At 44.1% G+C, this 15747-nt stretch overlaps 1 protein-coding gene across 1 annotated transcript in view; it reads left to right on the forward strand.

Annotated features, from left to right (window-relative positions):
• The window catches only part of GALNT18 (polypeptide N-acetylgalactosaminyltransferase 18), a 367881-nt gene continuing 358229 nt past the window's right edge, over nucleotides 6096–15747 (forward strand). The window contains exon 1 of the mRNA XM_005661126.3: nucleotides 6096–6828. Within this exon, the coding sequence (XP_005661183.2) occupies nucleotides 6594–6828 (235 nt within the window). The 5' untranslated portion in view covers nucleotides 6096–6593. The remainder of the gene's footprint in view (nucleotides 6829–15747) is intronic.

A 15747-nucleotide genomic window follows, 5' to 3' on the forward strand; every position in this document is an offset into this window, starting at 1 on the left:
AACATAGACTATAAAATATGTATAATTATGGACTGGAAATGAAATGCCATGATTTATTATCTAAATAAAAATGTTAAGTACTATTAAAACTAACATTTGTTGAATGCTTTACCACAGACTCAATGCCAAGCTTTACAGATACTATTTTTCATTTAATCTTCACAACAACCCTATGAGGTAGATATTACATTTTAAAGATGAGGATATTGAAATCCAGAAACTTGAACAACTTGCCCAGATTCAGAGAACTGGTAAATGGCAGATCTAGAATTCAAACCCAAGTCTGCCTATGTGTAACCACCATGCTCTATTGCTTTTCTAAACATAATATCTCCTACTAACATCGTTTTAAAGAACAGGAAGCCAAACCCTTGACTGCATCTCCATTAGCAGACAACATAATATTATTTATATAAAATACGCAAAACTAAGCAATGGCTCTGAATGAGCAAAAGAAAGAGGTGGTGGTTGATAACATTCCTATTCTCACTACATGGTGAAAGTGCTCATGTATCTTGATGATTCCTTTTATTTATTTTTAAATAGGAAATGCCTACAACTAATATATATAGCTCAAGAATTGTGTGTGTGTGTGCGTGTGTGTGTGCGCGTGCGTGCTTGTTTTTATATTTGTTCTATGGGGTGAAAATTTTCCTCTTATGGTATTGTTCTCTTCCCTGTGGCCATAAACCGTAAAGGTTGGCCATTCCCCTGATGATGAGGAGTCATCATCATAAATGTCAAAGGCTGAGTTGTGTTTGGTGTGCTGTGCTCAAAGCCTACCAGTATGTAAGGCTGGGCTGAAATGTAATTACTAGTCCTCTTTACAGACTAGGAAACAGGCTTAGAGTGCCCACAAAACTAGCTCAGATCACTAATCATGTGAACAACCAGTGTGAAACAGATTTTAGCACAACAAAAGGAATCGTTTTTTAAATTAAAAATAATAATTCAAATTTGAGAAGTATAACTTTAAGAGGTATTCATTATAAAAGTTCAGATATTATGAGTGAACCTGGTAGGAAGTTCAGCCCTTGACTACTACCCTTAATTGTGGTTCTTTTTACCAAAGAGAGCCTATGGCTAACAGTTTCATGTGTATCATACCTCAGGTTTTATTGTCTATGTGAGCCATCTGAGGATTTTCTGAAAATGCAGATTCTTGTTCAGTAGATGTGGGATGGGTCTGATACTCTGCATTTCTAAAAAGCATCCAACTGGTGCATGGACCACAATTTGAGTACAAAGCATGTACATTTTAAATTTCATCATTACTGCCAAACTGCATTCCAAAGTGATTGTACCAGTGATACTTTCACCAGCAGGATCTATGTGTACTTATTTTCCTTACATTCCCTCTAATACCTAAAGAGCACTGCCTTAAACTTGTCAGTTTGATAGGCGAGATTTGTTATCTGTATTTTAACAATGTCTTTCCTTATTTTTAATAAGTTTAAGCATCCTTTCACATGTGTGTTGGATATTTTTACTTTCTCTTTAGTTAATTCCTTGTTCATATTCTTGCCCTATTTTTTCCATTGGGATATTTTAGTCTATTTTGTTCATTTATATGAATTCTTTATATATCCTGGATATCAATCTGGTCTACTAACTATCTTGAAAATATTTCCCTCTAGATCTAAAGAACAAACTCCCAGCCAGCAGAGCTGCCCAGTAAATGAATGGAAGTGGAACTGTTCAGAAGTTGCATATTCACTTATTTGGGAGGAATTTGGTATGTCTATCAACTATTTGTGCCATTCTCTTTCATGTTAATATAGTATATCAGTTAATAGCTTATCAGAGTCCATTTCAGTTATTTGTTTATTTTTTGGCCTCTTCCATTAAACAGTGATCTTGAGGGCAAGGATGCAGGTCTGTAGGTCATGTCTATGTTACCAGGAGCCAGCACTGGGTCTAGAATAGTCCAGGCACTCAGAAATATTTAGTGGATGAGTAAGAAGACAAATGGTTAGATGGCTCTAGTTGCAGGATTCCAGTCAGGGTCTACTCTGTGATTGAGCTAGGAGTTGCCTTGGGTCCTTCCAGAGGGGGAAGGAGGAGCCAAGAACCAGTTTCCTAGAACCTTTTGCTCCTAGTTAGAGGAAAATTCCCTCTGGGTGGCTTGTCTTTCTTTTTGCTGACCTTTCAAATAACAATAGCTAATGCTTATAAAGTGTCTTCAATGTGCTTTATATATAGGAATTCATCTAATGCTCACAATATCCCTCTGAGGTAGGTAATGATATTGTTATTATTATCCCCATTTAATAGATGAGAAACTGAGACACAAAAAGGTTACATAATTTGTCCAAGATCATTTTGAGTTATTTGCCTAAGATCATACTAGTAAATGTCAGACCTGGAATGTGACTCTAGCTCTCTAGATCTTTAGTTGGTGCTCAAGAGACAGCCTGTGAAAAATACTAGGCCTGAAACAATGCAAATACGGAACAAACATTCCTCACTTTGTTTACCACCTCCTACCCAGAATTATGCCTTTTCTGCCAATAATACATCTCAGTCCTGTGACTTGGGAGAATCCAATCTTGGACCTACAGCTCCTCCACAGCCTTTGTCTCTGAAACTTGCATCCCTCCCTGGTAATCCCTGTTCTTCTAGGGACCTGGAAAACCCATTTTCCATGCAGCCAGCCCAGGGATTGAGACTTTCCATTATCAAGGCTCATTTTTTTCTTCCTGTAGGCCCCAAATCCCACTTGGCACCTCTGGCCCCAAGGCTTTGCATGGTGCTGCCATCTGGTGGGTACAGACGACCACTGACACCACTCTCTGATGACTGACTCTTGCCATTGGCCAAGATGGGTCCCCAGTTTCTCTTTAGCCCTCAGGCCAGGGTACCCACTCAGAATATAATCATCTGATAGTTAAATTCCGTTAATGATTGGCTTTTCCAACTCTGGTATTAAATATATTCTGAATGTCGACTTTAGTATTGGTGGAATGACAGAGTAGCTATACTTGTGGGTAAGAAGTCCAACTTAGTCCTCCCTCAAATCATATCAAGAGGGCAGCTGATAACCCAGTATAAGATATGGGTAAAATCAAAAGGTTGTAGTGGAAAGGCCCTATCAAGGATCTCTAGCCCTTTTGTAGTTTCTTCAAGGGACTCACTTTCCTCTTGAAGCAGGAGTAGGAGACCCTAGGTTCAAATTCTAGGCATAAGTTTAAAGAAATATATACTATACTAGAGTCTCTGGTAGGCCTGCTCACATCCATTATCTGATTAACTTCAAAGTGATTCCATAATGATTTTTAGCAGCTTTCCAGCCTTAGAAAATGGGCCCATATAGGGACTGTGAGACCTAAGTTATATCTGCATGTTTGCAGTAAACTGGGCAGGGCCCAGGTGAGCTAACTGGTCATTTAGACAAAAACCTCAGGGGCTCATTAATTACTTATGGGATTGAATGTCATTGATAGAGGGTCAAAGAAATGAATCTCTACCCAGGCATTGTTTATTAAAATAAGGACACAAAGTTACCTCCTGTTTTTTATAGAAGGGCTTCCGTAGAGGCTAACACATTTCTGTGCTTGTGACTTTAAAATATTTCTGGGGAGTTCCCGTCGTGGCGCAGTGGTTAAGGAATCCGACTGGGAACCATGAGGTTGCGGGTTCGGTCCCTGCCCTTGCTCAGTGGGTTAACGATCCGGTGTTGCCGTGAGCTGTGGTGAAGGTTGCAGACACGGCTCGGATCCCGCATTGCTGTGGCTCTGGGGTAGGCCGGTGGCTGCAGTTCCGATTGGACCCCTAGCCTGGGAACCTCCATATGCCGTGGGAGCGGCCCAAGAAATAGCAAAAAGACAAAAAAAAAAATATATATATATATTTCTGGGTTAAGTCTTTGTGCTCCCTTCCAATTCACTTATTTAAAACCAAGGAATTAAGGGTCTAGAGTGGGAATTAGAGGGTCCTGGGGGGAACAGTCCTTGAAACCACCTGTTCATTTTGAACATCTTGTCAACCTATGCAGATCATGCCCTACTAATGGTGGAGACAGACATTATGAATAGAAAGCCAATGTGCTGGAGCTCATCTAGGCAAGACAAGCACATTGCCGCCTACAGTCTTAGTTCCTGTTAACTTCCATTAGGGGAGAGAACATATATAGGTTGGTAGAGAATCCAGGTATTGCTAAACAGAAAATGGAGTTTGTGGAACTCCAGAATTCATCCTGTCCTGGAAGGAAACTTCACAGGATCCTGAGTACCTACTATGCATCCTGCACTAACGAAAACCCTTTCTGGTACATTTCCTGATTTAATTCTTCACAGCCAATTCATTGGCAAGTATTGTTTACATTTGGCATAAGGGGAAATTGAGCCCCAATGCTGTTTCAAAACTCTTCCAAGCTCATGTAACTAATAAGTGGTGGATCTGGGATTAGGGTCGTGGAGTTTGGCTGCACCTCTAGTGAATATTCTTTGAACTGGACAACTTGACCCTGAGACCTTTCAGAGAAAAGAGACTGTGCCTCATTTTTCTTTTGTTGCATTCATCCACTTCACAATTACAAATACAGGACAGGATCCGCTGGACCAAAATATAAGGTCACACAATCTACTTTGTTTTCTCCTTGAACCTTATTTTTAAACTTAGGTGAATCTCCTCTCTGTTTAGCCCTGTGGTGGAAGATCCTGGAAAGAGCTGAACTTCCAGGCCTCCTCCTGGGAGAGAGTGTGGAACAGAAAGAATAGTTAGACCTTTGCCATTAGTTGTAATCAAACTCATGGCTTGTAAATTATGCAGTCAGAAGAAAGTCCAGACCCTCCATTTGTGATCTGATTATACTTCCAGAGAAGAAGGGAGAGACAAGTTTCAGTCCTGGATGAAAGATCCCTATTGGTGTCTGTATTCAGAGAATTTGAGCGGAGTTATTGTAAGCAAAGCACCATTTAAAGAGCCCCTGGCTGATGGCCATAAGGTGGCCCTTCATTGGTTATGTGTTCTTTTTGCGAGGCCAGTTCTTTGAATCCAGAAGACATCACTTGAGGGAACCACCTTGAGTACCAGGGCCACAGCTGGTTGGGGTGCTGGCACATAAACTGACACTCTTAAGAACAGAAAAATGCACCCCACAGATGGAGAAGAGGATGGAAATCTGTGTTTTAAAAAGTCTTCCTTTGAAAGAATTTGACTCAGGTTCTGAGAAGAAGTGAGTGTTCAGCAGAAAGCGATAATAGAAATAAGTATTTGCTCTAATAACAAATTAGTGTCAGTCACTGGAGTCCAGCTATGCCCCTCTGCTGTCAGGCACAGCTGCCTCCCCCATGACATCAATCACAGACAGCATGTAAGAATTTACAGTTCACAGAGAGCTTAATCCCACCAGGGATATTTCTGTGCAGGATCCCCTTATGCACTGGGATGAGCCTGGTCCCACATAAATGGCAACTGCAAGACACCGTTTGTCCTGAGAGCTAGACTTAAAAAAATCTAGCTAGGGGCAAAAATCTTCCAGGGGGTGGTGGTGGTGGTGGCCCAGAATCCCTTAGGAGATTCCTAAGAGGGTTGGCTCCTTTGACGGTTGCTGGGTCTGGAAACATCCAGGAAGACAGCTGACAGGGTGGAGGTCGAAGTGAGGCTAAGGAAGTAGTGGACGCCTGCGAGGCCCGACAAAGGGCAAGACAGGACAGGCGATCTGGCTCACGCTTCCCTGGCCTCTCTGCATCCCGGCAACCAGAAAAAGGATTGAGGAGCGGCTGGTGGAACCAACGCGGGAAGCCCGGTAGCGGAGTCGGGTGAAGGGAGCTGAGCCGAGCGGAGCCAAGCGACCTCCAGAAGACTGGAGGTTCTGCGCAAGAGCAAGAGGTGGAAACCCACCCCCACCCCAGAGGTGGAATCTGCCGACCTAGGGCTGGGACTGGTGGCGTGCGATCTCCGGGAGCCTCAGGTCTGGGGCTGCCAGCGCGCGCAAGGGTGGAGGCTTAGGAGCGTCCCTGGAGGGCGGGAGCCAGGGGCGGCCAGCAGGTGGGGCCCGGGGACCGGACTCCGCCCCCCGCGCCCTCCCCGTTGGTCCTCGACCGCCCAGCCCCGGCCCCTCTCCCGAACCGGAGCGCGATTGGTGGCGGCGCCTGTCGCTCGGCAGGGGCCGAGCCGCTGAGCTCCGCTGCTTTCCCCGCGGTAGCTGCTGCCACCGCCGTCCTTCTAGCAGCGCGGGCTGGTCGGACCGCCGAGGCAGTCCGCGCCCGGCTATGGGAAGCAGAGCGGCCACGGACATAGGCTGTGGCAAAGTTTCCCAGACGCGCGTATCAGGGCGCGCGGCTGCCGACTACCCGTGACCGCTGCTAGAAAGGCTCGGAGATTTTCAATTTGGAAGAAAAAAAAAAAAAGAACCCACCTCATTCCTTTGTCAAGCTCTGTCTCCCGGTGGCCAGCGGCGAGAGCTCCAAACTTGGGCACGGCGGCTCCACCGCCAGAGGTCCGGGCTTTGGAGAACGTCAGGCTTTGGAGACTCAGGTGCTGGGGCGCCCTGTGGCCCCGGACGTGCTAGGGGGTGTGAGCGCGGGGGAGCCCGGGGTGCGCGGAGAGGAGGAGTCCCCGGGAGCTCTATATGGAGGAGGGAGCCCAGAATGGTGTGCACCAGGAAGACCAAAACTTTGGTGTCCACTTGCGTGATCCTGAGCGGCATGACCAACATCATATGTCTGCTCTACGTGGGCTGGGTCACCAACTACATCGCCAGCGTGTATGTGCGGGGGCAGGAGCCGGCGCCCGATAAGAAGCTGGAGGAAGACAAAGGGGACACCCTGAAGATTATTGAACGCCTGGATCACCTGGAGAATGTCATCAAGCAGCATATCCAAGGTACGGGCGCCCCGGGAAACTTGGGCAGCCCAAGGGGCTAGGGAGTGCCCAGCAACGCACGGGGTGCGCTGGGGCTGGTGATCATCTATGGAGCGACTGCTGGCCTCTGAGGCCGCAGACGCCTGGGGGGCTACGTGTACTCTCTTGCCTGAGTGTGGGACCCTCAGTGACTGCGGCCGTGTGCGCTTCTCCAGGGCACACGTGTGTGCGCGGGGCTCCACGCGCGGGTGTGTGCAGCTCATTGGCGGTGTGGGGGCGCGCTGCGCACGTGTCCCAGTGTGCGTGTGACTGTCGGCTCGTTGCTCGAGGGCTCTTGGGATCACACACAGGTCCAGCTCGAGTGTGAGTACTTGTGAATGTTGGTGTGTATACAAGGGAGTGCCTGGGCAATTCAGCTCAGGCGCTGTAGGGCCCACAATGAGATGCCCCAGCGACCCTAACTGTTGGCATTTAGAAGGCACAGGCTGCGAGATGAGCTGGGCTAGGAAGACAGCACAGCCCCAGTCCCAGCCCCTCTATGAGCAGCACATAGGTGGTTGGAAGTGCTGCCTTGAACCTGAGCCGTGGTCTTCACCTCCACCATAGACCGTGGGTCCAAGACCTTCTTCAGAAGCAGGTGCTGGCAGCAGAAAGAAGCTTGGGAGCCTGGAGCTCTGTCCACTGAGGTGGCGCTTCTGCCCAGTACCAGGAAAACTGTCTGGGCTGTGGGTGAAAGCCAGTCCCCCTGGTAGCTCCACTCCCAGACCTGTGGGGAGTATGTCTGGTGCCTAAGACTGAGTTGGCTGATTGCTCCAGACCATGGCTGGAGCCAAGGGGAAAATGGGGTACAGAGGGCTCTCCTCAGAGACAGAGAGCTCTGGGCATTGCTGGCACTGGTGCTGGGTGTGCACAAACAAGTCCATCTCTCACATTCACATTTCTCTCTCTCTTTTTTTGCCACTGCTCTCACTGTTTTCTACCAGGCGTGTGAGCTTCTTAAGTGCAGGGCAGGGTCAGCTGAGCCTAGTTCACTTGTAAACCTGGCAGGCCCACCAGGCTCTGGTTCCAGCACCGGGCAGAACTTGGCATGTATCTAGTTGAATATTTCTTGCCCAGGAGCACTCTCTTTTGTTTACTTGTGGGTGTCGGGATCCAACCCTTGCAACTACTGTCCTTGCCAGGGTGGGGACAGCTGCTCTCTCCATATTTGCTGTGTTTCTCCAAGTGTGCAGAATAGTTCCTTCCAGGGGGAGGTTTGGGTCAGTGCCCGAGAGGTGTACATATTCATGGTGCTTCCTGACTGACTGATGACTTCAAGTTCATGGTTCTGACACTTCCCCAGAAGAGGGGACCATTTATCCACAGCTTCTCTTTCATACCTGCCACTGCCTCTCAAACCTGCCACTGGGCTTGCTTGGAAAACCAGTTTATCTACTGGTGCCTGTTACTATGTTTCTTAACTTGTCCTTTTCCATCCATAGGTCTGGACTGGCAATTATTCAGCAGTAGAAGTACAATGTGTGCTCCAGGGTGATTCAGAATATTCCCAGGGATACACAGGCCATACCTTACTTTGACGTTTCCAATTAGCTTTCAGGTTTTAAGAGATTTTCATTCACAAATCGTGTGAGTGTGTGTGTGTTTATGTTCCTGGAAAATAATTCTCTTGTGCTTTCTAGTCTGGTTGGGGAGGAGATGAGCAGGGTACTACTTTGGAAAGCAGTGAGGAGACATTATTAACCCGTGAGCTCATCCCAGGGTCCGCCTCTATCATGTTGAATGTAGACCATGTCACATGATTTATAAGGCTCTGCATGAAAATGAAGGCAATGTGGAAGTGGAAAGGGCCCTTTCTGCTTTTGCTCCCTGGAAACCTTATAGCTGTGCCTTGTTTGGAACTTTCAAATATATACCTGAAAAAAATTGAGAGAGGTGGGGAAAAAAAGAGGGAGCAATACCCTTAAGACATGTGTTGGTTCAGCTCTCTTGTGTATATGCAATGACTATATTACGAGTTTTGTGGGTATTCAGGAACGACCAGACTCTCAGGATGGAAAGATGGAAGCCATAATCCCCAGCAGGATGGGGAAGGGTAAATAACTTGGGAAAGACTAGACCTGAGGCAGGGGGAGGGCAAAGGGTACTTGGCTTGTTGTGCCATGTTGCTGTAGCCATGACCAGTGACAGCTCCTGCAGTGGTGCTAGAGCCATCCTGGAGCTAGTCTTTAGGGGCATTTAAAATAAAGTTAGAGGCGTTCCTGTTGTGGTGCAGCAGAAATGAATCTGACTGGGAACCATGAGGTTGTGGGTTCGATCCCTGGCCTCGCTCAGTGGGTTGGGGATCCAGCATTGACATGAGCTGTGGTGTAGGTCACAGATGCAGCTCGGATCTGGCCTTGCTGTGGTTGTGGTGTAGGCCGGCAAGCTATGGCTCCGATTAGACCCCCTAGCCTGGGAACCTCCATGTCCTAAGGGTGCAGCCCTAAAAAAGACAATAAATACATAAATAAATATATTTAGAGATTTACCTAATTTTGATAAGGGGCCTGCAATGTTTGGGACTGGCCAAGTGCAGCTCTCTGAAGGCAGAGGGTGAGAAAGAAAAAGATCAGAATCTCATCCTTGATGATATGGGCTGTTTATGTGCAGTCTACTGCCAACTTTCCTCTAGTTAGTAATGCCTTTTGAGCAATCCACTTTACTCCACTGAGCTGAAGGAGAATAAAAGATAGTAATAATAGTATCTAAAGATTGTATAGCACCTGCTACATGCCAGGCACTATTCATAGTGCTTTGTGTATATCGACTTATTTAATCTTCATCCCCAGTGAGGTCCAGTGAGGTTGGTCATACTAGCTCCATTTTACAGATGAAGAGGTTGTATGATTTGTCTAAGGTCACACCATTTGTAGGTGTGTAGGTGGTATTGCAGGAATTTAAATCTACCAAATGTGGCTTTATAATCTGTGGGTTTTTTTTTTTTTGGCTTTTTTAGGGCCACACCCTTGGCATATGGAAGTTCCCTGGCTAGGGGTCTAATCAGAGCTACAGCTGCCAGGCTATACCAGAGGCACAGCAATGCCAGATCCGAGCTGCGTCTGCTACCTATACTGCAGCTCATGGCAACGCTGGATCCTTAACCCACTGTGCAGGGTCAGGGATTGAAACTGCATCCTCATGGATGCTAGTCAGGTTCATTAACCACTGAGCTATGGAGGGAACTCCCAGAATCTGTGTTCTTAACCACATACTATATTGTCCTTTAAGAGGGCCAGTGGGCCACTGGGGCAGCAGTTCTCTCCCAGCATCATTTGATGGTGGCAGTGGATGTCCGAATGAGAGACTCCAGAGGATGCCCAAGGGATGATGGATTCATGGTCTTTCCACTTGGAGACTCTTCCATAGTTAAACTCAAGAAGTTCCAGGATTTGTTTTGTCTCATGCTGAGAGACAGAGGTTACATTTAGTTAAGAAGTGTTTGTGGAACACCCAGGACAGTTCCTGTACATTCTTCAGAGAGTACGTGTTGGATGGTCAAGTGGATGAATGAATGAATACACAGTGTGGATGCCCAGAGTGCTGGTTAGTCATTAATAAAAGCATTTTCATTTTCAAGCAAATATGTTTCGCTTTGGAACCTTGCACAGGCTCCTCTTTGCTTTGGAAGGAAAGTTGTCCCAGAAGCTGCAAATGTCACAAAATGTTCTGCTGGATGTTCCATAGGACTTGCAATTAGAAGAGGCTTTGGAGCATCACCCTAGAGCTACGTTGTAGTCATGACTGAAAAGTTTATTTTCCTCTTGGGGGTTGCAGTGATATTTCATTTTAATTTGTTTTCTGATTGAATGATTTAATTAGATGCTGTTTGGGAATCTCTTGGGAATGTAAATTGCAGTTTTGATCATTTTTTTTTAACCAGATAAATGGTAAACGAGAGGGTGGATAATTCCAGATTTTAAAAATAGCATCCCTATGGATTGGAAACACAAAATAAATGGTAGTACAGGTTTGGTCTTAGGAGGAGAAAGACTGGAGGATTAAATAGAGAGTGCTGACAGGGGAGGCTGAAGTGTGTGAGCGCTTGGGAAATGGAAATGTAGATGTACTTCTTACTGTGAAAGCCAATAGAAACCAAAACAGCTTCTCTTTTCCTTGATTGCTATCTTTTTAATTTGTGAAAGAATGTGCCAGTATTAAAGAAAATATTTAAGTGTATAAAATTGCCTGTAATTCATTCTAATGTCACACAGCTATTTTACATCTGGGGCATTGCCTTCTAGCTTTGTCCATCTCACCCCATATTTAAAAATGAAGGCATCGTTGTAGTTTACGTGCAATTTTATATTCTGCTTTCCTCAGTTTGCTTTTTGTTAGAAGCATTTTTTTTTCATGCTTTCTACATAGGTTATTGCTTTATTCCTTGGTTATTGAAGACCTAATATGCTCCAGGTATCACCCTGGGGAGGTATCTTTGAATACAGTAGTGAATCAAGACACTCCTGGTCCAAGTCCTAGTGAACTTGTTTTTATTTTTTAGGGCCACAACCGCAGCATACAAAAGTTCCCAGACTAGGGGTTGAATTGGAGCTGCAGCTGCTACATGGGATCTGAGCCATGTTTGCAACCTACACTGAAGCTCACAGCAACACCAGATCCTTAACCCACTGAGAGAGAGCAGGGATCGAACCTGTGTCCTCATGGATCCTAGTCAGGTTCATTACCACTGAACCATGACAGGAACTCCCTAGTGAACTTGTTTTTAAATCTCTCTTATTCAATACAGTTGGGATTTAAGTTAGTTTATTGAAAACATTGGTTAAAGAAGAGAATAAAACAAAATATTACACATATGCATTAAATATTTTACTTTAATATTTATCAAAAGGTACATTTATTTGTCAGCTTTTTGATGTAGGTCCAAGGCTTTGTCTTTAGGCAGGGTCTGCTAATTGCCTTTCTGATCATCTTCCTTGCATGAACCACTCCCATAAGGTGCTGTTTATAAAGTCTGATTTCTAGTTCTGTTTTCTTTAACATTCATTGAGAACTCGAAGATGTTTATGAAGCAGTGTAGTAGCCTAAATTTTTGTGACTTTTTTTCTGGTCAGTGATTTTGTTCATGTATAAATTGACTGCTAATTATGTGGCTACCTTCATAAAATCTTTCCAAAGCTTTAAATTAATTTTCTTAGAAACAGAAACTCTTTTCCCTAGTGGCCTAGTGTTTAAGGATCCAGTGTTGTCACTGCTATGGCGAGGGTTTGATCCCTGGCCTGGGAACTTCTATATGCTGTGAGTACAGCCTAAGTAAATAAATAAATAAAATAAAAGAAAGGAAATGAGAGCTCTCATCTTTTTAGCAGTCATATGCCATTGGTGTATATAACATGTAATTAAATTATGCTGTTACAATGACAAATATCAAGAGTCTAAACACATTTGGAAACAAACACAATGGACTGTTGGTAGGCGTATAACTCAGTTGTTAGCATAAGATATGAATGGAGAGGGAGAAGCTGACACAGAGGGACAAAGGCATCCTAGGCTTTTTTTTTTTTTTTTTTTCCTCACAGAATGAAAATGTGCATAATCTGGAGAGGTGATTAAGTGGAAGATTTTATTTTATTTATTTATTTTTTGTCTTTTTAGGGCTGCACCCCAGCATATGGAGTTTCCCAGTCTGGGGGTCGAATCAGAGTTGTAGCTGCTGGCCTATGCCACAGCCACAGTAATGTGAGATCTGAGCCTTGTCTGTGGCCTATACCACAACTCATGGCAATGCCGGATCCTTAACCCACTGAACGAGGCCAGGGATAAAACCTGTGTCTTCTTGGATGCTAGTTAGATTTGTTTCTGCCAAGCCACAACATGAACTCCGTAGAGGATTTTAAAAGAGAACTTTCCCTGTATTTTTCGTGACTGCATAATATTCCACCACCAATATACTATTATTCCTTTTTTTTTTTTTTTTCCGGCCGCTGTGTGCAGTGGCTTAATGTGGGATCTCAGTTCCCAGACCAGGGCCTGAACCTGGGCCACAGCAATAAAAGCACCAAATCCTAACCACTAGACCACCAGAGAACTCCCAATATACCGTTATTAATTTAACCACTTGCCTATAACTGAACATTTGTCTTTCTGTTATAATTAATGCAGAAATAAATATCTTCACCTCATCTTCTTTTGAATAATTTTAACAATGTATTTCCAGAAGCGGGGTTACTACTCATTCAAAGAATATGAGCATTTTTGTGAAAGTTTGTTTTTCAGAAAGAAAGTCTTTCTACACAGCCACCAACAATTGTTTTGTGCCTGTTTCACAAAACCTGACTAGCATTGGGTGTTATCCTTCTTCAACTCTTTTTGGGGAAATGTAACTACTGTCAAATATTCTAGTCTCTGCTTTGTACTCCTTTGATTATGTAGAACTTTGTATCTTCCTCCCAGCCCTATGTTTGTTTTAACCTCGTTTTGGTGTCCTTTACCCATTTTTCTCTTGGGATATCAGTTTTTGCAGTTTGTATATTTTAGATATGGGTCTTATTTCCATATAGCATTAATTAACTAATTACACATTATGCCTGTGTCCATATTCTATATGATAATTTTGCTTTACACAGATGCCTTAAAGGGACAGTGATTTTCCAACTTCGTCCCCAGCAGCCCAGGCTTCTGGAAGTTTTGATCTGGGACTTGGGCAATAAAAGGGTCAAGTGAGGTCTCCTGGACCCCTCCTGTATCTACTCTCTCCAACTCTGCAACCAATATGCCTCCTTTTTCATCTATCTTATATTTGGTATTATGTAAAACATTTTATTTTTAAAAGGGCTCTGCTTCCTTTTACAAAAACGTTTAAAATGGCTGTTTTGGGAGAAAAGGAAACAGACTGGTTAGGTTTTTGTGAGGGATGATGGTAGCATAAAGAATTCAAGAGAGTAAACAAATCTAAAAGGGAATTGAATTCCCAGGTGGTATTCTTGTAACATCTATTTACCCTTCTGAATACCATGATTAATAATGTATTACATTATGTGACTAATTTCTAAATCCATTGTCTTACTTCATTGAGTCACGATCATCCCAACAATGTGAGAGATGGATTATTAACTGCTTTTTGTTTTCTAAAAGTTTATTAGGCATATTATGTGCATATTAATGTATATCAGGTCAATAACAGTAGGCTGCTCACCACGATTGCAAATCATATATGATTCTAAAAATCAGAAAATAATCCTAGGCCTGGAAGTTGGGAGTTGTTTCTTTTTTTGTCCCCTATAGCTTTTGGTTGTCACTAAGAACTCACTGGCTCACTGGTATCCTTCTCATCTGATCCCTGACTTGGCAGGATTGTAAAGAAGACATGACGTTTGCTAAATGCCGGAGATTATTTGAGGAAAGGGTATCATTTAAACAGTAAAGCTGTTTGTCCTTTGGAATGAACTGTGGCACGTGAAATTATATTAGTAACAGTGAATGATATTTTGAGAGAGTTCAATAGCAGGATTTAGAGGTTGAGCCCAATTATCTTTATTAATAGCCCAGGACCACATCATCACGGAGTAAAAAACCCTTGCCAAAGGATACAACTTTTTTTCCCATGGCCAAAGAATTTTCATTTTTATCCAGAAGTGTGTAGGCTGTAAAATAAATGAATTCCACATTCTTTCCCACTCACTTGACATAAATTGTTATTTGCCCTTGATAAGTAGGTTGATGTAGAATCTCAAGGAGAATTCAGAATGAAATGTTGGAGAGCCACAGTCTGTTTTCTGGTTTGGGAGGGCCTTGAAGGTCAGTTACTTGGGTTTGGCTGGTCTGTGTTTTTCCAAAGGTGTTTATGGGATTCAGAGACACACACAAGATTACCGAAACATCTTAATTACCATCCTGTAGGATTTCCAGCTTCGCTGAACTTGGAAAGCTACATGGGTTATTGCCTTGATTTGGGGTTTGGGGGGGCTCTATAGGATCGTTGCCCTTTTTGTTGCTTGGGTTCTATTCTGGAGATGAGGACAGACACGCTGATCTGTGGCGAAGCATATAGGAAGGCAGTCCAGTTGGAGGTGATAACACACGGAAGTCCTTGGGGGAAACACAAAGCTGAACATGAGTGATATACATTCATCAGTGTAGCCAGAAGGCACCAAGATGGGATTTTGGGAGAAAGAGGATAAAGCATGAAACTGGAGTGGCAGAAGTCCATAAATGTGAGACAGGCACTGTGGTAGAGAACAAGGGGCGGAGGGGATTAGGTCTGCTGGTTGATGATCCAGAGTCTATGAATGCTGGGTTGTGCTTTTTATGCTGGCCCTAAAAGTCTCCCTAGGGCTGAAACAGCTTGAATTCTGCAGAGATTTGATCATTCCATTATGCCTACAGTTGTCATCTTATCCAATCTCATTTTGCCTTTGGGGTCAGAGTCAGCTCCATTGCACAGTGCAATGCTTGAGCACAGGAGTTCTCCATGTTCCCCCCCGCCCCCCTGCAACCCCGCCATTGCCTCTCCCCACATGCCTTCACATGCAGGGCACATACTCCAGGGCGGGCCAGGATAATGCATGTAACAACATGTTACATTCATTCTCTATCTCTTTTTCTCCCTACTCAAGAAAACATATTAGTATGCAAGAGAATGTGATAACCTTGAAACTCCTTCAACTGATAGTTAGACTCATTCGTATGCTTTGGGACTTAAAATTATTGTTAATAACAAACTACCACATAAATGTCCCAACATACAATATGTTGTGACAGTGACTCAGAACAGTTGATGTTCTGGAATCTTCTGTGTGGGTCTAGGTACTTTTTATGGACCCAGCTGAATGTAGCCAACTGGAGCTTTCAGCAAGAGGATTCCTGATTATATGAACACTAATGCGTCGGTAGTTTTTTTTCTGGCTACATGATTATGGATTAAAATATGATGCTAAGACAGATCAT

Source organism: Sus scrofa, chromosome 2 (assembly GCF_000003025.6).
Source record: "Sus scrofa isolate TJ Tabasco breed Duroc chromosome 2, Sscrofa11.1, whole genome shotgun sequence".
Lineage (NCBI taxonomy): Eukaryota > Metazoa > Chordata > Mammalia > Artiodactyla > Suidae > Sus > Sus scrofa.